Consider the following 22,943-nt stretch of genomic DNA (forward strand, 5'->3'; position numbering starts at 1 on the left):
GCATTAATGATGTAGCCTTGTGCAGTGATATGCTTTTGCCTAAATTTAATGGTTACATGCCAAGAAGACACAGATAATTGAATGGTCCATTATGGAGTGTGGTCAACTGTCAATGCATTAGGCCTAGGAGTGGGCTTGTGACAATGTCCCTATGTTTGTTGTCCAGCATGTGAAAGAATTGACCAGATCAGAACCTCTGGGCTGCTAAGCATGTTGAGCCTCACACAACTGGCAGCCCACTTGTAGTCATATCTGTTGAGATCACTTGGATCAAAGCTTACATCTTTTACTCTTGTTTGTCATTACAGTGCAACAGCTGTCAACGCGTGCGTGGGTCGATGTATGTGCTGTGTGTGTGTTTGTGCGCATTTGTGTCTCTGAGTGGTCTCTGAATGCCCCTAAACAACCCTGTTGGACGACAGTCATCAGAGAACTCAGGGTCATGCCTCACAGATGTATTTATATCTCTCTCTCTCTCTCTCTCTCTCTCTCTCTCTCTGTCTCTGTCTGTCTCTCTGTCTGTCTCTCTCTCTCTCTCTCTCTCTCTCTCTCTCTCTCTCTCTCTGTCTCTGTCTCTGTCTCTGTCTGTCTCTCTCTCTCTGTCTCTGTCTGTCTCTCTCTCTCTCTCTCTCTCTCTCTCTCTCTCTCTCTCTCTCTCTCTCTCTCTCTCTCTCTCTCTCTCTCTCTCTCTCTCTCTCTCTCTCTCTCTCTCTCTCACCCCCATGTGTGACATAGTACAAAACAGTCTGAAGCACTGCAGCACATTGTGCATTTGACTGTATACGAAAAGAATCCATCGATTGTGACTCTGCGATTTGTACCAACTCCCTTCCTGTCCCTGTATGCCCATGTCCCCGCCCCGCCCTCCCTCCAGGTGTGTGCCTCCCGCCCCGCCCCCCACCACGGCCCTCACCTGCGTGCTGCGGTGCTTCCCCTGCGAGCCGACCTGGGCTGGCAGCCCCTTCCTGCACCGTCCCCCGACCCCGCCCATGGTCAGGATGACGCGCTCCAAGACCTTCCAGGCCTACCTGCCCAGCTGCCACCGCACCTACAGCTGCATCCACTGCAGAGCTCACCTGGCCAACCACGACGAGCTCATCTCCAAGGTACGACCCGAGGGGCGTGTCGATGAACTTCCAAACCTAGCGCCTGTACTGTCGTCCAGACAGACAGACAGGCATACAGGTTCGACACACTCTAAGAGAGTTTGTAGAGCTGCCTTTACCAACTCCACCTCTGTACCTCGGCGGGCCTACTTGCACAGTTTGCATGGATGCTGAAAATCTGACGAGGGATTGAGATTACTTCCACAGTTTAAATGGATGCTAAAAATCGGCATTGAGGTGATGGTCCTTTTTTCCATGAGTTATGTACGTAAACCCACACTGTAGTCTCTCCGTCTGTCCGGCCTCAATGGGGGGGTGGTGTCTAACCCTGTCCTCTGCTCTCTCCTCCAGTCCTTCCAGGGTAGCCAAGGAAGAGCATATCTCTTCAACTCTGTGTGAGTATCAACAATATACCACACCACAACTCGAGTTAGTCCTAGCCTCTTCTCTCTTGCCAACACCACTATTACAGTCTCGCTAAACCTGGGTCGGAATGACAGGTTCCTTCCTGTCCTCTCCCAGGGTGAACGTGGGCTGTGGACCTGCTGAGGAGAGGGTGCTGCTCACTGGCCTGCACGCTGTGGCAGACATCTACTGTGAGAACTGCAAGACCACACTGGGGTGGAAATACGTGAGTATGGCTGTTCGGAACGGGCCAGGATTCAAACAATGGCCACACACAGATTGTGTTTAGATAAGAGAGACCTTAAAAGGCTCTTCTGATTGCAACGCCATGGTCTCTCGTTTTGACCCTAATTCTATTTTGGGCGCATTGTTCTCAATGAACTTGTCCTGTTACCATGGCACCTCGACCCAGTGGATGAAGGCTGTAATCCTTATTTTATAGGCAGGGCATCATTCTCAAATTCCTCCGCTAGACTTCTAGCAATTAACTCTTAGAATCTGAATGAAGTCTTATTCCCATATTAACTGAACCCCCTGACCACCTTCCCTCAGTTGAAAGCTGCCAGACTCCTGGAAGGTAGCTCTACCAAGACCAGAAGGAGTTGAGCTGCCCCACACAGCCTCTAGGAGGATTAGACTGTTTGAACCATATCAACTACAGCACAGGCTCGTTCTCATCACAAAAGTAAGATGGCGTCTGATCTGTGCGGGGCGTGCAGTACTTAGTCAAGGTGGTATGTGTGGCAGCGGTTTGTTGTCAGGATAACCAGCCGCCATCTGAGAGAGACGTTAGGGGACTGATATATACACTCTCACACACACACACACACACACACACACACACACGGCATAGTCATGAAAGCCCAGGTCTAAATGAACGAGGGCAGCCATTAATATCCACAGCGCAGATGTTTTTATGGCATGGTCACATATTTGGCAGATGCCTGACCCAGTGCGTTGCTAGGCCTGGGTCATGTGATCAGGGCTCTCTTCCTGGCCTCAGCCCAAACCCAGCCGGATGCTGTACAGTGACTGAACCTCCTGCTAGATGTAAGATGTGGAGATCAAGGTGTTATCCTGGCTCTCAATAATATAGCGGTGGATTTTTGTTCTCCACCCCCCCCCCCCCCTCCTGCTCCTCCCTACCTCCTTCTTTCTCCCTCCCTGGCTCCCTCCCTCTCCTTCTCACCCTCCTCTCCCTCTCTGCCTCCCCACTCTGCCCGTCACTGCAGGAGCATGCCTTTGAGAGCAGTCAGAAGTATAAGGAGGGCAAGTTCATCATCGAGCTGGCTCACATGATCAAGGACAACGGCTGGGACTGACAAACGAGCCGTGGAGACACATTGGGAAGGGTGACGGGGGCGGGGCGGGGGCGGGGGGGGGGGTTGTTAGGTTGCGGGAATAGAGAGAGGGAGGACGTCGATGAGTGTGTGATTTTGGTTGGGTTGGTTTACCATGACCTCTGTCCCCCACCCCTGCCCCCACCCGTCTGCCGCCTCGCCTCCTGACTGCCGGGGGGGGGGGGGGGGGTTGCATTAGGCGAGTGGTGCTAGGGGTGTGGTGTTGAGGGGGGGGGGGTGTAGGGCGTTGTCAGACCTCCCTCTCTGGGTGTTTTGTGTGTATGGAGGATGTCACTGGGGTTGAATACCATTAGACACACACCTCCTCACAGACACACACTCAAAACACACAACTACCACATCCCATGATCCCAGCCTGACAGGTAGCTGTTCAGATAGACCTGAGTAGCAGTGATAAGGGAGCTGGCTGGATGGTTGACCCCCTAACTGGTTCAATGGCTGTTGTGAGAAAGGCCAGGCTTTGGCGGGCAGCCCTTGTTAAGGAGCTGATTGGAGCTCTGTTGTTTGTGTGAATGAGAATGTTTAAGATGATTATCTCAAATCCAGCTGATCCAGTTCATGCCAGCTGGGTGAGGAATGAGGCCGGGGGGGGGGGGGGGCGGGCGCTGCCAGGGAAGGACAGGAGGGGAGCAGAGAGAGGGGAATGGGGGAGGGGAGATTGGGCAGACAAGGAAAGTGAAATAAAGGGCAGAGAGACAGCAAGGAGGGGCCATACAGCCTGGGGGGGGGGTCTGTCAAGTCAGCATGACAGCAGCAGTGGGGCCCGGGCCAGACTTCAGCAGCAGTAGACCTAGGCTGGGGCTAAACGGTAGCTGGTCGCGGCCAGGTCTGAGCAGAATCAGTACTCAGCAGTCCTGACTAAACAAACGTGTCAAGCACTTACTCACAGCTGGAGGCAGTTTGAGCTCACGGGGGTGATATCAGTTATGTGGTCGTCCCTTGTCCATCCTTACTTACATAATGTAAAACTGACATTCTCCATTTGGTTTTGTATGATGTTTAAAATGCATCCCAATGGAGTATCGAATTGGAAATGAAGTTGAGAGATTTAAATTAGAACGTGTTCTGACTTGGAACAGGTTTTTGGGTTATTTTTACTGGTGGTCCAGGTGACTGTTTACTGAACTGAGGTGAGGACCTGATCTGAAACTGTCTCAGTGTGGGATGGCTGTTTCTCTGTCACTAAGCACCCAACTGTGCAGTCCTGTCGGAGATCTTAGCTAACATGCGTAATCTTAATTCAGATTTAAATTTCCCTCTGGTAATTGAGTGGTAGTTCAGACCGCAAGTCCTTAGCTGTGCATCCTCAGCACCACCAAAGAACGCACCCATCTTCTATGACTCGACCAAACAAAAGATTTGCTTGGGCAAAATGTTGCAAAACATGGTTTTGCAAATAATGAAAGCCATGATTATTGATGGCTTTCTTGTGACGTAATTTCATAATTATTTTGTGAATAACAGATCTTAATATATAAATACTGATATTCATTTTGAGAAGGATAATATATGTCAACCTCTGTTACAAAGTGTAAATATTCCACTGTAATTTCTCTGTGTGTAGTATAATAATGGAGATTATTGAAGTTCATGCCAAGCTTTCTCTCTGGTGAACCTTGCGGGCTGTACGATAATAACTGTTTTTTTTACTGTCAGTGTTTAAATTTGACTGTATTTAATCATGTTCATGTGTACAACATAACTGTAAATTCCTCAATTAAAATCATCATATCTAAATGGATGTTGTTTTGTACAGAACTATTTTCAGTAGTAAACTGAATGTCGTGTTTGGATACTGTTTGGGGGTTTCTTCCATACAGGACGGGTGCTCAGTCCGGCAGGTCTATGGGCATGACGGAGCATTGTGCGCAGTCTTTTGATTGTTTCAAAGCTGGATCTTTCCATTGTAGATGGTTGTGGAAAAACAAAATGGCAGCTTGTTTTCCACCAGCTGCTTTCACCATCTAAAACACAAGGATGATCCCAAGGCCATATCACTTTCTTTTGCGGGTGGGGGTCGAGGGGGGATTAGGGGCTACATATCACACCTGTGATGTGTGTGTTTGTCTGTCCTCTAGCTGGCCCCTCCCACTTTCCAAGCTCTGGAGTTTTTTCTTTTTTTTCCAGGGAGCATTCCAGGTTGATAAGGCGTTGCTGCCATCCGGCTTCACATCACTGCTGCAGATGGTGCTGTGTTTGCATTGGACTGGGTCTCCTAGCAACCCGGCTCTCCTAGAGCAGTGGGCTGGTGCAGGGTTGTCTGGACGAGGTCTGAACCCACAGCCAGGACAGCACTACACATGACCGGACTCGCTCCTACAGCACCACACATCAGTGGACTTGCTCCTACAGCACCACACCTCACAGGACTCGCTCCTACAGCCAGGACAGCACCACACCCCACAGGACTCGCTCCTACAGCCAAGACAGTACTACACATCACAGGACTCGCTCCTACAGCCAGGACTGCACCACACCTCACAGGACTCGCTCCTACAGCCAGGACAGCACCACACCTCACAGGACTCGCTCCTACAGCCAGGACAGCACCACACCTCACAGGACTCGCTCCTACAGCCAGGACAGCACCACATCACAGGACTCGCTCCTACAGCCAGGACAGCACCACACCTCACAGGACTCGCTCCTACAGCCAGGACAGCACCACACATCACAGGACTCGCTCAGACCTACATTCATATCACACTCCCCCGGACCACTGCTGGTCCTACAGCATATCAATACATCAAAGGTGGAATGTCTGTGGATTGTTATCACCGTGTTCACTTCATTAGCTCATCGACTCCTTGGAGCAGCAGGCCTCAGATGACCTGAAGGGAAATGAGGACATGCATCCTGCCTTTGCACAGCGCCTACTGTCTCCCTGACCTCACTCGAGGCCAAGCTACACAGACTGCGTGGGCCTATGGAACAATACACAAGGCCAGCTATGCTTTCACCTCATTTTCCTGAATCTTTTCAAGTCTACTGCACGGGCTTCTACAGAGAGCACATGAAAGGCATCCCTCTCCATCACACTTGCGTGCCCTTAGTAAAGATCCGTGCCTTTCATTTTTGTCTTAAATTTGACTCGTGGCTTCTTCCCGTGCAGCACTTGCTTGGGACAGACTAGCAACCAAAAGCTGTCAGACAAACGGGAGCCATTCTGTTTGTGTGCCTGGTGGGGAAACACGAGCCTAGAGAAGAACAGTTTGTTTACTTAAACAGCCCAGCCCAAAGAGGAGTCTTTTCTGATCCAGTGACCTCATGTCTCCGTCAGGCACTTCAAATGGGGAGAAGAGGAGCACAATGTGTAAGACAAGCAAAAACAACGTAATCAAAGGCACCCAGTGAGGCGGGCGGAGTGATGTCGGTGTATTGTTCATATGGCTGACACCCATCTCCACACTGACAGAGAACACATTCATTTGGCTTCACAATAAAGGTCCCCTTTCTCTCTCTCTCAACACTGACTCTGTAGGACTAGAGGATTGATTCTTGTAGATGCTCAGTGTGGCAGGTTCAGTCTTTTCCTCATTTACAGAACCAAGAAAGATGCAAACCTGACATTTAATATTACCGATTGTCACAGAGGGCAATCTATTCCCTCCGAGCCACATAACTGAATGGGTTAGCTAACTGTAAATGTACACATGGCCTGCATAAAATAATTGTAGGAGAGAACACTACTGTATTTGTTGTGCAGTTTCCTGGTGACAGCCAAAGAGTTCCCCAGAAGTGATAAGTGGTTCTCTGAATGGGGGACAGACATTTCAAGACTATGGGCTGGCCAGGGAGTCTAGTCTAAGAACATGGGCTGGCAAGGGAGACTAGTCTAAGACTATGGGCTAGCCAGAGAGACTAGTCTTAGAACATGGGCTGTCCAGAGAGACTATAGTCTAAGTCAGTGCCCAGAGAGGCTGCTGCCAGGAGACCTACTGGAGCACCAGCTCCCTATTGCAGGAACTATTAATAGCCCATCCTCTCTCTGGGACAGGAATCTCCCCTCCCTAATGCCCTGCACAGACACACAGCACAGATCAGCTCTCTATGCAGCAGAGGCAAAATACAGGGCCAGATCTCCCTGCAGCACATACACAACACTGACCCAGCACTCCACAGAGCACACACAACTCAACTACAGCACTACATGATGACTTTATAGAATTTGTGAGTTTTGAGGCATTGCTGTAATCCCCACATTTGTCAGATTTGATCACCTGACTCATCCCAAAATCAAACTTTTTATATTAGATTCTCCTCTTTGGTACAGACATGACATTTGCAGAGCACATCCCATTGCCCAAAACAATACCTGGAAACAATGGATTTATGTGACAGGTATCATGGAAATGTATCAAGAAATCAATACAGTCCATTAGTCCCTATAGCTGCAGTATAAAGTGTTACTGGAAGGAATGCTACCCCTCCCTCCACCACCTCTAGTCCTTTTGTCTCAGAATTGAAGCAATGAACTAAATGGGATTAAGTAATCGTATTACCACTAACTGTAGGAGCTTGCAACGTTTAAAATGACTCAATCTTATGGATGAATCCTGTCCCCAGTCCCAAATAACCACTAGCCAGAGGCATCCAACCAAGAGCACTCTTCTTAATGCTCTTTACCCTGGACACCTTCCACTGGAAGCATGAAAACAGGACGACAAGGAGGGATAGACACAACAGAACATAATATTCCCTAACATTATTTAAATTATACATTTTCCAAGGCATTGGGTAAATATACATTCAACATTTACTATATATGGAAGAAATGTTTTGAGAAGGAGGCTGAACACAAGATCAAGTGGAAGACTATAACTTGAATGAGTCGAATATTTATTTAAAAACTGAAAAAAATAAAACAACCCCACATACACAGTTTTAGTATATCATCGTACAAAGACATATTTAAATGTTATTTGAGTGTTTTCTTGTTTCCTTGACTACAGTGCGAGGCAGTTGAAAGGCTGGCTGAGCTGGTACGACTACAGACACAAACCCAAGGTGAGAGGTTAATACTCAGGAAGTCACTGATGAACACTGCTAAACCATTAAATACCCAGTGTCACAACTTTAGAAAACACAGCCAAAGCGTCCAAACTAAAATGGTCATTAAAACACAAGAGGAACACAACCTCACACACACAAACACACGACCCACCTCTTCAGGGAAGAACATTGAAGCCCTCAAATATGCAGCACCTACACGTGGAGGAGGTGCAACCAAACATTGTGAAGCATTTCTTGCATCGCATCTTTTCTCTGTGAACCGTAAATCACCATTTGAGGTCAATTTGACATATGTATTGTTAAGGCGCTCGGCCCTTCATTCTAATCATGTGGTTTGGCTCTCATTGCTCTGCGATAGCAAAATAGGGTCCACAAACAAGGTTTCTGTGGTGGGTACCAAAAATACTACCAGTCTAACTCCTGGTTTATTTTACAACTCATATACAGGCATTTCATTCTTTTCAGAAAACTTTAATTGAGTCGTACTGTATTTGTAACTACAGACAAAAGAGGGACGAACAGGTCTCCAAGGAGCGCCGCGTTCCGCCTGGTGGCTGTAATGCACCAGTCATGGTTCCCCCTGGGCATGGGTAGTGTCGACAGGGTTCGATTATGAAAGGCGTTCAGCTACATAGTGTCACGGTCTGGGAGGTTGTATGTATGTACGTGTGAGTGTCTTCCTTCTCCCGATGCCAGAGCCCCAAACACGGGCCAGGCAGGCAGCCCACGGGTCTACTGACCAGGCAGCTGAAACTGGAGGATAAAACCGGCAGACCTCCAGAAGCCCACCCCCTCGGCCCCTGGGACGCCCCCCCGCCCCGGTACTGCCGCCCTGGCCGACCGGTCCAAACCCTGCGGAGGGGGCTCAGAGGGAGGTCCATCTGGTGAGTCCATGGAAGCTCTACAGTGATCGACGGCTGGTGTGACGTGGGGGACAGGAGGCGGTGATATACAGCCGTCTGGGAGAGGGAGACTCCTCCAGTTCTAGACTCACTACACTAGTGTTGGGCAATTCCACTCTACTCTTATTCTGAAAGGACGCCGACGCAGCTGGACTAACGGGAGCTCGTTGGAGAGCCCATGGCTGAATGCTAGTGAGCGAGGAGGGATTGCAAACAGTCAACAGCCACCTCACCTAACAGTCATGGTCATAAACACAAGAGGGGAAGGCAAGAATATAGGCATAGGTATTTATGTTGTGTTAAAGGGGTTAAGGAACTCACAGTGAGAGAGCAACCAAGACATTTGAGCTGGGGGAAGGGGAGTGAGTGGCGGGGGGGGCAGGGGTGAAAGTAGACAGGAGCTCTCACTGACGCACAACAAGTGGGTGCTGCGACATAGAACGTAGCACTAACGTTAGGAGAGGACATGCATGCCATCTATGATGTACAGAAGACACTGTTTGGGGTAGGGTTCTTGAAGGGCCGCCGTCACGGTTAAAAACATGTCTCCCTCTGGCGAAGGGACGGGCCCCTGTGCAGTGCATCCTGGGACGTCTCGTGAAGAACTTGTGCTCCCGGGTCCTGCTTGGGGACACGGGGTGCTCCCTTTTGGAATCATGGGGCAAATTCAATAAATAAATCAGAATAGATCGTCAGGCCATCGGCCCTGCTACACAGACAGGTCTGCAGCTGTCAATCACCGTGCCTCTTCTCTGGCCCTTATCAACACTGTCCTCGTGGAAGCATCCGGAAACTGGAGCAGGAGCATTTAGAAAAGCACCTTTTTATTTGGCTTGGATTTTTTACGATGAAGAGAAAAACTGAAGTGTGTTTGAATGTGGAGAGGCAGAAGGCGGCATTCAGGTCAGGTGACCAACGGCTGTGGGTCTTAACCTGTACCTAAGGGGGCGGGGGAGAGAAAGAGGGAATTTAACATGCTGGAAGATAAAACACACAGACACACACAGAGACACACCTGCTGGCTAACTCACCCTCCTCCTCCTCGCCCCAGCCCTCAGCTACGCCCGCCAGCTCGTAGTGTTTCTTCCTCAGCTCTCCCAGACGCTCTCTCTCCCTCTGCAGTCGAGTCTCCAACTCTAGAACCTGGACCTGAGCACACAAACACACACACTGTTGATACACACACACTAACACCTCCTTCTGCAGTACACACCTGTGAAACACACCAACACACACACGTATGTGAATGAGGGCCGTTTCCTACCTGGGAGTCCATCTCCTGGCGTTTGATCTGGGTGAGGGTCATGCTGGAGAAGTCCATGGTGTCTGGAGAGAGAAATACATCAACACCAGCCCTTTACAGAGGGACAGTGGACACGTTCACCAGCCCTTTACAGAGGGACAGTGGACACGTTCACCAGCCCTTTAAGGACAGTGGACACGTTCACCAGCCCTTTACAGAGGGACAGTGGACACGTTCACCAGCCCTTTAAGGACAGTGGACACGTTCACCAGCCCTTTACAGAGGGACAGTGGACACGTTCACCAGCCCTTTAAGGACAGTGGACACGTTCACCAGCCCCTTAAGGACAGTGGACACGTTCACCAGCCCTTTAAGGACAGTGGACACGTTCACCAGCCCTTTAAGGACAGTGGACACGTTCACCAGCCCTTTAAGGACAGTGGACACGTTCACCAGCCCTTTAAGGACAGTGGACACGTTCACCAGCCCTTTAAGGACAGTGGACACGTTCACCAGCCCCTTAAGGACAGTGGACACGTTCACCAGCCCTTTAAGGACAGTGGACACGTTCACCAGCCCTTTAAGGACAGTGGACACGTTCACCAGCCCTTTAAGGACAGTGGACACGTTCACCAGCCCCTTAAGGACAGTGGACACGTTCACCAGCCCTTTAAGGACAGTGGACACGTTCACCAGCCCCTTAAGGACAGTGGACACGTTCACCAGCCCTTTAAGGACAGTGGACACGTTCACCAGCCCTTTAAGGACAGTGGACACGTTCACCAGCCCTTTAAGGACAGTGGACACGTTCACCAGCCCTTTAAGGACAGTGGACACGTTCACCAGCCCTTTAAGGACAGTGGACACGTTCACCAGCCCTTTAAGGACAGTGGACACTTTCTGTAAACATGCAAGAACCGCAAGGACTGACGTCACTATATTGTCAATGGCGCGTATGATCAGATGACAGAGGAAGCGTCTGGGAAGCACTGTAGGGCATTGTTCTGGAGGCCCCGCCCTAGTGGTCAGATCTATCTGCGGTCTGGGAGTCTCCCGTCTCTCTCTCTCTCTCTCTCTGTCTCTCTCTCTCTCTCTCCCGTGTCTCTCTCTCTCTCCCGTGTCTCTCTCTCTCTCTCTCCCGTCTCTCTCTCTTTGATGAAAGCCTAACGCCTGCTTGTGGTGGTTTTCTGAAGGCCTGTTTCTAACAGGGATGGCGACGCAGTCTACTCTGGCTGCATCACTGCTCCGCCATGTGTCGACACTAGCCCGCTCACCCTTCTCCTCGATCTGGGACTTCCCAGACTTGGTGGAGGCGACCACCCCCGCGGTGGCCTGGGTCACCCCCCGGGACGCCTGCTGCAGTCGCACCAGGTTGGTGCTGTCCTTGTCTGCCTTCACCTGGAGGAAAGGGGGGGGGGGGGGGAGCCGTTAGGAATTTTGCGGGTCGGAGAGATGTGCATCGGACGGCGTTTGTGACTCCATCTTACTTTGGATGCAGCCACCAGCTGAGCGGTGCTGGCTGCTATCTCGTGGGAACACACCATCAGCTCCTCGTACTTGCCCTTCCCCTGCACCACCAGATCCGCGGCGTCCCTGAGACACGACCACAACAGCACCGTCACCACGCCACCCCCAACACAGCTCCGACCCAGCCTCGACACGGTCTACACACAGCCCCAACAGAACCACAGCTCACCGAGCCACAGGGGAGAGCGCTCAAGTGAACTTACACCATCACTGTGGCTCCCCAGCCCACCGCTTTAGAAGCTGAGATGAGGCCTTCCGTCCAGCGAGAGTTCTTGACATAGAACTCCTTCATGGAGGCTGCCCCCTGGTGGAGACAAGAGGGAACACATGCGTTTGAGTTATGTTTTGTACTTGTTATGCCTGGGTCAGCTCTTAAAAGTACAATAGGTAAGATTAGTTTCTGAGGTAAACAATGAAGCCCTCTGAGAATTGTTAAGCAACACAGCTCAGTGCCAGTGGAATGTTGTTTTCTTATTTTGGAGCGGTCCACTACTTTCCTGGCAATTATGTTCCAGCTATCCTGTTCCAGCCAATCACCTTTGGCGAGGTGGGAATTCCACCTTGGTTTCTTTTATGAAACCACTGTCAATTCGACTTAAGCGGGAGTAAAGGGTTGAAGTTTAAATGAGAATTCTGAGTGCTGTTTCTCATTTTTGAGATAGCTGCCTGCACCCGACCAAAATCTTTTCAAAGATGTGTTCTCAAAGCAGAGTTTCAAACTGACAATCATTTGGTTCTGCTTCTACCAAAAGTGGAGACATTGTCGAAAAGAAGTCTGTGCTGGTCTATTTCCAGACGTTCTCAGCTTTTGGGACGGTGCACAGTAGATAAGCTGCATTTGAAGGAAATTGTACGTTATAGCCCAGAATTTGGCCACACATGGATGATAATATGAAACTTTTTCAATTCATATTACACTCCCCCCCCCCACCTTGGCCCTCACCAGGGAACACATTCTTATATCCCTCCAGCCCACCATGTACACTTGGGGACGTTCTAATCTAACCTGGTGCATCACCAGAGTGTGTGTGTCCTCACCCTGCCGCTTTCCACAATGTCCCTCTGCAGATCTTTGGAAGACAGCACCAGCACCTTGATGGCCTGCATCAGCTCTGTACAGGACGCCAGGATCCTGCGGGGGGCGACAAAGAGCATTCTGGATCCCAGCTCACGTTTCATGGGCGGCGTTTCCGATTACATCCTGCGGCCGCAAACCGCAAGGCCTGCCAGTCAGAACACTCACTTCTCATTCACCTCCATCTTAATCCCGCTGTCCACCGCACGGGACTTGTTGAGCATTTCCTGCCGATGAGACAAAGAGACGGTCAACAAGACCCTGAGGTGTTTGGCATGGGCGTCATGGCGTGACGGTGGATTATCTACAGCTGCCCCGACGGACAGACCCACCTCAATCCTGGCGGCGGCCGACTCCACCGCGGCCGAGGTGGCGGCCATCTCCTGCTCCACCAGGTCTCCCAGCTCCCCCTGCTGCAGCTCCAGACCCTTGGGACGCAGCGTCTACACACCGGGGAGACAGGCGCCGTCACACCCGTGTCCACGCCTTCAAAACCTCAACCCCTCAAGTTTAACAACAACAGAAATAACGTTTTTTTTTTTGGGGGGGGGGTTCATATGAACGGAGAGGCTCACTTGAGCGGTGGCTAAGATGGCGTCCAGCGCTCCCCTCAGGGTGTTGCTGTCTGCAGCGGCCAGGCTGTCCTCCTGTTTCATCTGACCCAGCAAGGCCAGAGTCTCCGCCCCGCACGCCTTCACACTGTCCGACAGGGCTGGACCACACGGACAGGGTCAAGGGTCAGAGCAGATACAGGGACACGGGCAAACGGGGTCGGGGCTCAGACATTCACAGTTTTGGGGGACTAACACACATGCTTGGGGGGCTGGGATACACACACACACGGTCAGGGGATAGAAACAGGGACACTCACAGAGGGTGAAGCCAGACAGAGACATGCACACACAGAGCTAGGGCTGATTGTATGCACATGCCTGTAAACACATATACTGAGTGAGTCGTATGCTGTGTAGACCAGTGTGTGTGAACTGACCAGTGTGTGTGAACTGACCAGTGTGTGTGGACCAGTATGTATAGACCAGTGTGTGTGGACCAGTATGTATGGACCAGTCTGTATGGACCAGTATGTGTGGACCAGTCTGTATGGACCAGTATGTATAGACCAGTTTGTGTGGACCAGTATGTGTGGACCAGTCTGTATGGACCAGTATGTGTGGACCAGTATGTGTGGACCAGTATGTATAGACCAGTTTGTGTGGACCAGTATGTATGGACCAGTATGTATGGACCAGTATGTGTGGACCAGTATGTGTGGACCAGTATGTATGGACCATGAGAGGGTCTGGTAGTCAGACCAGGCCTGACTGTGTTGCTGGTCTGAAGGAGCAGGGTTTGCCAGCAGCGGAGACCCCCCCCCCCCCCTTACCGTCCGCCTGCTCCACCGGCACCATGTGGGAGGTGGCGCTGCCCTGGACGATGGTGTCCCCCACCAGGTGGGCCAGCTGGGTGAGGGCGCGCACCAGCTCAGACGCCCCTGCAGAGCCACAGGGAGACACGGGGGTCAGCACACACCAGCCGCCCAGAGTCTGGCCTCGTACCGTTAAAGAGATGGGACTGAGAATGAGGAAGACGTACTGTGGGAAGAGAAAGAGAGGCCGAGAAAGACAGAGAGAGAGAGAGATGGGGTGGGAGGGCACAGGGAGCTCATCTCACCCGTGTGGTCCGCTAGGTACCCGTCTCTGGCAGAGTGAAGTCTATCCACACAGACCAGGGAGGACTGACACCTGGACGCCAGGTAGTCTGCACAGAGAAGACATGCTGCAGGGTCAGAGCTACATGTTTTAGGGTGTGGACAACAACAAGAGAAATCAGATGACCACCACAGCCCTAACTCAAGCGATGCACAGCAGAGGTGTGCACCACGGCCCCTGGGCTCAGGGGCTACAGAGATCCAGGCTCCCGCGTTACCAGGGCAACAGCTGCCATCAACACAAACTGTATCCCTCTTCCTTCTGTTGTTGCAGTTTGTGATTTAACTTGACTCTACTTCTGGTTGGAACTGCTGCACTTTGTAAACTTGATGTTTGCTTTCACTAATGGTCTATAGTGTGTTTGTGGTGGTAGGTACAGCGTGTTTGTGTTGTGTTGTTTATGCTGCACCACCACTGCCCTCCGGGGACAGTATAGATTTGATTGACTAACGGACGGATGGATGGCATCGATCCATCCCACAGTGTGTCCGACCTGCAGAGCTGGTGCAGCTGATGTGCGCTGGGTCATCTATCTGGGTCAGGGAGTCCTGGACGATCCTCTCGGCCTCCTCCACGGCCCCCTGCAGGGCGGCCCAGCGCGTGGCCAGCAGCTGGCTCTCCAGAACCTGCTCCCTGCTCTCCTACACACACAGAGAGAGACAGAGACACAGAAAGAGAGAGAGGGGAGAGAGAGAGAGACAGCGGCACAGACAGAGAGAGAGGAGAGAGAGGGCTTTAGCAACAACACACAAACACACACCGGCCACGACCGACGCGGCCAGGTCTTTTATTCAGTTCCATTTCGAGGCACCGCCAGCAGCTGTCGGCTTGCCTCACACCGACAGCCTCGCCAGTGGAACAACAACAGCACCTTCTCGTTCAGCTGGTTCTGCAGGGCCTCGGCCGCCTTCACGCCGCTCTCCCTCTCATTGGTCAGCGCGCTCTGAGCGTGCTCCAGCTGTTCCCCCAGGCCGGTAAGCTCCACCTCTTTCTGGGGACAGCGTCTGCGCGAGCTCCGCCTTCTGGGCCTCCAGGCCCGACAGCTGAGAGGCTAGCTCCTCGCTCGACTGGCAGAAAGGGGGAGGAGGGAGAGAGGCACGGTCAGGTGACAGGCTGCGTGGGCAACATAAGCAGAGGTTTGACAGGGAAAGAGAGAGCGGTAGTTGCAGGTGGTTGGTAGAGGGTGAGAGGGTGTTAGGTGGTTGGTAGGGGGTGAGAGGGTGTTAGGTGGTTGGTAGGGGGTGATGAAGAAAGTGTTTTGTCCGTCTCTTCATAAACGGAGTGACTAAGTTCAGTTGAGTTCTGGATTTCAATAAGTATTATCAATCTGCAGATTGGGAGAGAAAATCGGACCTCTGACCATAAATGACAACACAACACCAGGCTTAGGTCTCAATCATGTCTCTCTCAGCCCTGAAGGCTGGAGGACCATCTTTTATAGGGCACAAGAATGTAAACATAGATAGTGACAGTCAGGCAGTAATGACGTTACAACAGTCTCAGAGGAAAAGATTCACAGCTCCCAACACATGACCACTCAGCCTAGAGAGTTCATAGTTGGAGCTCTCCTTGTAGCCATAACAAGGAACATTTAGCCAGCACTTTCTCCTGACCCCGAACATCTATTAACCCTGACACATAGACACAATCTACTCTTATTAATAGCAAGCTTACATGAGAACATACTAACTAGTATCCAATGACTAGTTCTATTGATTAGTGAATAATGTAAGCACACAGGAAATCGCAATTTCTTCCACAGGGGTGAGAGGGTGTTAGGTGGTTGGTAGAGGGTGAGAGGGTGTTAGGTGGTTGGTAGGGGGTGAGAGGGTGTTAGGTGGTTGGTAGAGGGTGAGAGGGTGTTAGGTGGTTGGTAGGGGGTGAGAGGGTGTTAGGTGGTTGGTAGGGGGTGAGAGGGTGTTAGGTGGTTGGTAGGGGGTGAGAGGGTGTTAGGTGGTTGGTAGAGGGTGAGAGGGTGTTAGGTGGTAGGTCGGGGGTTAAGGAGCGAGCGAGCCACCTTTTGGGAGGAGGTGACGGTGTTCCTGAGGCCGTCCAGCTCTGCTCTGCTGGACAGCAGCTCTCTCTGCAGCTCCTGAAGCTGCTGCACCTGATCCAGCTCCTGCAGGGTGGGATGGAAGGAGGACAGCAGGGAGACAGAGAGAGACAGAGACAGAGAGACAGAGAGACAGAGAGAGAGAGAGAGAGAGAGAGAGAGAGAGAGAGACATGGAGGGGGGGGGGGCATTAGGAGGGAGAGAGCGACTCTGACAGACCAAACCCCCCCTGGCAGAGAGGACACCCGTGACCCCCCATCCCCCCGCAGGTGCGTCTCTCCCTCACCTGTTTGTCGGCTGCCTCCTGAGTGGCCTTCACCTTCTCCTGCATCTCCCTCCGCACGGCCTCCACCTCGTCCTGCACCGCCTGCGCCACCGTCATCTGCCGGGTCACCTCGGCGTTCTGCACGGGCCACACAGACAACCATCACACACGCGGGGACACGCGGCCCAGCGTGGCAGGGCGTGCTGATTGGCTGGGGACGGCGGGGGGGGGGGGACGGCGGGGGGGGGGGGGGGACGGGGTGGAAGAGGCGGGGTGTGTGTGTGTGGAGAGATGGAGAGAGCTGTGCGGTACCTTCCTCAGCAGGTCGGCGTGACTCTGCACCAGCTCGGTGTACTTCTCCTTCAGCTTGGTGTAGCGCTGCTCGTTAGCTTGGGCCTTCCCTGGCGCACACAAACACACACACACGTGCACAAAGACACAGCGTCAAACTGGCTTTTCCCTTCCAAATCAAGTGCACAGTGGGACTTCATTCCTTCCTGTGAACCGGCCTGAAGACCGGTTCACGCCACAGCAGTAGCTGTGAATGGCAGAGGGGGGAGATGGGCCGAGTGCTCACTCTCGATCTCCGTCAGGCTGCGCTGCTCCTTCTCCGTGTCCTCCCTGACCCGGCGCAGGTCCTCCAGCTCGGCCCGCAGGAACTCGCTCTCCCCCAGGGCCTGCATCCTCAGGTGGCTCTGCTCCGCCAGCTCCGCCTCCAGCTCGCTGACGCGCCCGCGCAGCGCCTGGCACAGCCTGCCGCTCTGGTGGAGGAGGGGGGGGGGACGCACAGCAGAACACGTGACTATGCATTCCAGAAGCGTCTCTTTTAGTGTTTCAAGTGCACATTCACACCCACAGCCTGTGGGTTTGAATAACTCTCGGGTTCCCTACCTCCAGTTTGAAGGACTCCAGCTCCTCCTTCAAAGCCTGGATCTCTCTGGTCAGCTGCTCAATCACACGGTCCCTGAAGGAGACACACACACACACACACAACACTCATCGATACACCGCGCACACATCTAAACACGACACACATCTACGCGCCACAGTCCAGACACATCGGTGCCGGTACCGTCACGAATGGCACATTAATCTGAAAGTTGAAAGCAGGCTCCAGACGGCCTCCCAGCAGCCACCCTGCTGGGGAGAAAGGACGAGCATGTCGGAGGAAAACAGCTCGAGGTCGGGCCTCACTTGTCGTCCTTGCGCAGGCCGTTCTGGCTGTTGAAGTTGAAGGGGTCGGTAGCAGCCGAGGTGCCGAACAGGTCGTCAAACTGGGTCTCCACGGCAACCTGGGGCCATAAAGACAACATTCAGAGCGTCCTTTTAAAGACGCAGCACTACCAATGCTGCACAGAAATGCTTTCTCAATGATTCTCAACTATTCTATGGGTCACGGTTGCATGTGTAAGGCTGGGTGTCAAACCTGCCCCCACCTCTCATATGCTAAAGTCTGGAGTTTCTGGACGGTCTCAACTTGATGGCTCTCACACCCCATTCAAGATGTGGTCTGATTGGTTGTTCTTGTGTATAAAGGGAATTGTAATGCATTGTTCTTTGGATTCTTCATCTCCTGAGACCTTCTCCTCAGTTCTGCCTTGTCCTACTGTCCTACTCCTTCCTCACCTCTTGCTTTCTCTCTGATTTACAATGATCATGGTAGAGTAGGTAAGATTGAAAACTTTCATATTGTAACATGTTTGCCTTGTAATTGATTTCATTCATTTGCAAAGTTATTAAATACCTATTTCACTTAACCGTACTTTGACCATTCTTGCTCTGATTTAACCCATAGAGTCAAATACCTGGAATTCTATTGGTATTGGCATTATTTAGTTCATGCTAATACACTGTTCAGTTTCCCATCTTCCTTTAAACCATAGGGGAATTAGTTTTGGTTGTTTGGACAATATTTACCCCCCTACAGTTTTGGTGTACCCTTGCGACGTGATCCTGTGAGCTGGCTCCGGAATCAACGGAACTGGGAATTAATTGGATTATTGTATTTTCTATGTTGTCTCTCCTGGGGTAAGCATATTTCTACAATTCCTATCAGCAAAGGATTGAGGGATACTCAGGATACGTATAGAAATTTCTGTTTAGTATTGTTGTTTTCCATTTTATTCCATCTCAAGGACAAAGAACATGGTTTTTCAGGGACATGACAGTATGAGTGTAGGACAGGGACAAGACACCTTCCTAAACTTATGGTCACTCAGTGTGCACAAAACGCTAGTCCGTTTAACCGAAAAAGGTCATCACATTTATTCTGCGGATAATGATACACTCATGAAGTGGTTTGCGGAAACGGGCTGTAAACTTGACAAAAAACCCACATTCGAAAAACTAAAGATAAAGTCTGCCCTGGGATACTTAATGCATCGTAATATGTGCCAAACTGTCGATAGGATTCAAACTACTTTGACAAATATTCTACAGCTAGAAACAGCACGCTCTGTCGAAATGCAAAAACTACGACTAAAAGTTGAAGGATTTGATTATGACAAGCAAACGTGGGCTAGGCAAAGTATTGCATTCCACAAAGAGATAACCGAGCTGCAGAATCAGCTCCAAAACGACAAGGGCTATAAAACTAAGCTGGAAGAATGTTGCAACAATGTAGGTTTTCCGGTAGCCTCGCTGAAACAATCTATTTTGGATTCTATACGCCGTGAACAGGACAGTTCCGACGATGATATAGCTTCAGCAATCACCGCAGTCAGAAGGGCCAGGGGCAGACATGTCGAGGAACGGGAAGTCAGTGAACAGCCTAGTCTTGCCTCCAATGTTCGCGATCGTAGCCCAATGCGTAGGCCTACTAAATCAGTCAAGAAACAGACAACCAGCCATGCCTCTAATGTTCGCGATCGTAGCCCAATGCGTACTAGATCACTCGAGAAACAGACAACCTTTGATAATTCGGCTCAGGTATCTGTGATCAAAACCATAGTTGGGCCAAATGATACACGAACAACAGTCAGTCGTACACTAACTTGTGATGAATGTAATGCACACAAAAACGTTATAGGCAATCTACCTCGTAAGGAACCTTTTGAACCGTATTGGCACGCTCTACTAGCACAGACTAACACGTTCAACCTTGAATTGCGCGATGTATGGCAAATTGTTATGGTCACAATCCCAAGAGAGCTAAAATGCAAACTTTCGCCAGAATTAACTGATGGTACGATCATGAATAAAAGAGCATTCGAGGAGGACAGCGACGTTTTAGAACGGTTAAAACAGGCTCTTATTGCTGTTAGAGGGCCAACACACACCGCATGGGGCATGATACTTAACCTAAAACAGGAAAGCGAAGAACCGTTTGAAACATTTGCTAGGCGTTTATGGACCGTGTTTAATGAATATTCTGGAATCAATAACCCAGACCACGACAATGCAGTGTTACTTCAGCTTCTAAAAGAAAATGCAGGACCTCACGTCCAAAAGGCAATCGCAGTCGGGTCAGGCCCACCTCAAAATACATTTGACGCCATTGTTAGATGGGTAACAGACATGGAACGGTGCCAGATTAACATGCAGGGACGGGTTGCAGCCACTAACTGGGTAACTGAAGGGCAACAAACAGTGAGGACTTACAAGCCTACTCGGTCTGAAGTTAACCTTCCTTCATGCAGTTATTGTAAAAGACCAGGACATAAAACTGAAGATTGTTTTAAACTGCAAAACAAACCTAACTATAGACGAGAACTAAATTATACGCCTAGTAAGCCGTCTGCGCCAAAAGAGAATAGAGTTGAGTCGGATGAAATGCTCTATATTAGGAAAACCATATCGCAACTAACCAAAAGGATGCATGAGATCAGCAATGACAAAATGCATATAAGTCCGCAATAGGGGTGCGTGGCCTCCATTTCAATAGGGAGCGTGATTAACAGTGGGGACCGTATCAAAGTTAGAGCCAACCTCGGAGGCCGGTTATGTGATATGCTCGTAGATACTGGTACCGCTTGCTCCCGCACAGACATTCCTATACCCCTAACTAGCGAGACAATGGAAATAGTTGGTATAGGCGATACAAAAATGACTGCAACTCGCACAAAAAACGCACGTTTGGACTTAGGTCCAGTTGTGATCAACGAACCATTTTGGTATTTACCTAACAATAGCGAGGGAACAGTTATGGGTATGGACATGAAACATGGTGTGGACCAGAAACATGGTTTTGTTATAGATTGCCCAGAGAGGCAAATTGAAATCATGACAGACAAAACCACAAGGAGAGGCTCCTCCTCAAACAAAGCCAGTGTTGTGTCACTTTCCATTCCAGACCCTGTTCAAATGCTAATGCTTAGGCACGAAAACCTATGGGCCAAAGACAAAAACGACCACATCGTTGATCAACTTGGTAAACTAACAGCTTTGAAAAGCCAACTCTGGCATCGAAACATACCTTTGCCCACACATGTCAATGCGATCAAGACCGCCCCTGTGGATCTGAAAGAGTATCAGAAAGAACTCTGGACATCAGACAGGGAGTTGACACCACATTTACAGCACAATGCTCTCGTTACAGTGGTTGAAGGCCTTGTACTGCGAGTTGGGAAGTATGTATTTGACCCAGGGTCCGAGACACTCTTCACTGAAGGTGACATGATAATGATCCTTGTTAGACCCAAACAGGTGGTTCAACTCCACCAACATGAAAAATATTCATTACGCTGAGTAATTGTCCACTGTAATGATGTATGACAATAATGAATGTGAAGGTTGTATTGGTTTTTATGTGACTTTTTAATTTATACACCCCAACCAAGTTTTTCCAAATTCCACTACCATACGCTCCCTGGGCGTCATTGTTAAAGACCAAATTATTAAGTGGGACCATATTACCGGCTATATGACTGTTAAGGGTAATGTTTTTTTTTAAATTATTATTGTTTTTTTTTTTTTTTTTTTATACCACTCCTTGCTGTCATGAGACTTCAAGTTATGTTATTTGTACATGTAACACATTACTGCTTGTGTACCTTGTTCAAGTGTTGCTATTTTCAAGCATCTCATTAATTTTCTCCAAACAGCCATGGTCACTACTTTAATTTGTGTTCCCCTGAACTTTTCTGTGTTCCATGGGAACAAAAGGGGGAAACTGTAGGGCTGTTTTGGCAGCCCCTTTGTCACTGGTCACCCAGACACTCGTCTGGGACAGTTGTTGATTTGCATGAATGCTAAAATGACAATCACACCTTGATGACACACCTCTGGAGAGGTGGTCTCAACAGTTGAAGAGGAAGGTGGACAGAGGAAGACTCTGAAATTATCATTAAAAGTTGTGTTCTTGAAAATAAGGTTCTAAACAGCTTTAAATGTCATGTTTGATATGCTTTTGTTTCTTATTTTGTGTGTTACATTCTAGTAATAATTTTAACACTGTAACATGTACATGTACAGGGTTTACAGAGTTTGTGCCTGCAGCAGACCAACATATGTTTAACATATTCCCTTGTCTTGCAAGGGCACCACTTGGTCTACTGCAGTCTTGATTAATGATCCAATTTGAATTTGTATGCGTTCGACAACTTTTCTGTCACATGACCGGTGTCCCCATTTTAGTCAGGTTTGGGTGTATATAGGAAGAAGTTTTTACCAATCACTTCGAGTTCTGTTTACGATACAGCTCCGGTGCGTTAGGCGCCTAGTCCTCATTGTGAATACCTTTGTTAACCATTGCTCTGAAGGTATGTTTTGTACTTGATGATATTTCATTATCATTGTATTGATTATCTTGCTATTTAGATAATAAACTATTAATGTGTGCATTTTAAAGTTACTTGTTCTCCTTGAAACGTATCTATCAAGCTACGGCGGTGAAAACTTTGATCTAGCCTGGTTGATGCGGCTAACTGATTATAAACATAGACTTTTGGAGTAGGTTTTAACTTAAGGCCTCTGAGTCACTTACAGTGGATCTCCACGCTCCGAAGGAATTTACCGGAGCCTCTGAGTGATCGATTACATATCCTACTAGGTCTACTATGGTTAAAATCCATATTATAGTAGAGATAAACGACTGTTTAGTGAACACGCATACTTTAGGGTCGGTGCTCTGATCAAGCAGACGATTTTTACCTACGTCAGAGTTTCATGTCATTAACTGTTTAGCGCTCAAGGTTACAGGTAACGCACTTGTGCACATTGTCAAAAATTGGAGTCAGATATTAACGAGTCAATTATCTCCCTGAGAATCTAACTAAAGGTGACTTGTGGTTCCCAAGCCAGGGACAAACACCAAGCGCGTCTCTGGCCTTTCGATTCACAGCCTA

At 49.9% G+C, this 22,943-nt stretch overlaps 2 protein-coding genes across 3 annotated transcripts in view; one reads left to right on the plus strand and one right to left on the minus strand.

Moving 5' to 3' along the window:
* The first annotated feature begins 895 nt into the window (after nucleotides 1–895).
* LOC146257125 (protein yippee-like 2) lies at nucleotides 896–2,864 on the plus strand. 2 transcript variants are annotated; one of them, XR_014729953.1, is made up of 5 exons: nucleotides 902–1,106; nucleotides 1,458–1,501; nucleotides 1,629–1,737; nucleotides 2,064–2,196; nucleotides 2,744–2,844. XR_014729953.1 is itself a non-coding variant. In XM_084674469.1 (4 exons), exons 1-4 carry the CDS (start codon nucleotides 990–992, stop codon nucleotides 2,831–2,833), a joined length of 360 nt encoding a protein of 119 aa, XP_084530595.1. In that variant the 5' UTR covers nucleotides 896–989; the 3' UTR covers nucleotides 2,834–2,864. The 2 variants fall into 2 exon arrangements, 1 of the variants encoding a protein (XP_084530595.1); XM_084674469.1 differs by lacking the exon at nucleotides 2,064–2,196 and having other exon boundaries at nucleotides 896–1,106; nucleotides 2,744–2,864.
* A 4,830-nt stretch (nucleotides 2,865–7,694) lies between these two features.
* hip1 (huntingtin interacting protein 1) overlaps nucleotides 7,695–22,943 on the minus strand; it is a 30,172-nt gene continuing 14,923 nt past the window's right edge. The window contains 21 exon segments of the mRNA XM_084674049.1: nucleotides 7,695–9,726; nucleotides 9,819–9,936; nucleotides 10,052–10,113; nucleotides 11,305–11,428; nucleotides 11,518–11,623; nucleotides 11,761–11,861; nucleotides 12,596–12,689; nucleotides 12,801–12,859; nucleotides 12,965–13,075; nucleotides 13,208–13,344; nucleotides 14,017–14,124; nucleotides 14,304–14,390; nucleotides 14,835–14,982; nucleotides 15,213–15,335; nucleotides 15,337–15,408; nucleotides 16,359–16,460; nucleotides 16,681–16,797; nucleotides 16,972–17,060; nucleotides 17,237–17,420; nucleotides 17,551–17,623; nucleotides 17,854–17,951. Of these exon segments, the coding sequence (XP_084530175.1) occupies nucleotides 9,716–9,726; nucleotides 9,819–9,936; nucleotides 10,052–10,113; nucleotides 11,305–11,428; nucleotides 11,518–11,623; nucleotides 11,761–11,861; nucleotides 12,596–12,689; nucleotides 12,801–12,859; nucleotides 12,965–13,075; nucleotides 13,208–13,344; nucleotides 14,017–14,124; nucleotides 14,304–14,390; nucleotides 14,835–14,982; nucleotides 15,213–15,335; nucleotides 15,337–15,408; nucleotides 16,359–16,460; nucleotides 16,681–16,797; nucleotides 16,972–17,060; nucleotides 17,237–17,420; nucleotides 17,551–17,623; nucleotides 17,854–17,951 (2,124 nt within the window). The 3' untranslated portion in view covers nucleotides 7,695–9,715.

Source organism: Hypomesus nipponensis, chromosome 15 (assembly GCF_054491055.1).
Source record: "Hypomesus nipponensis isolate SF chromosome 15, ASM5449105v1, whole genome shotgun sequence".
NCBI classification, from domain to species: domain Eukaryota; kingdom Metazoa; phylum Chordata; class Actinopteri; order Osmeriformes; family Osmeridae; genus Hypomesus; species Hypomesus nipponensis.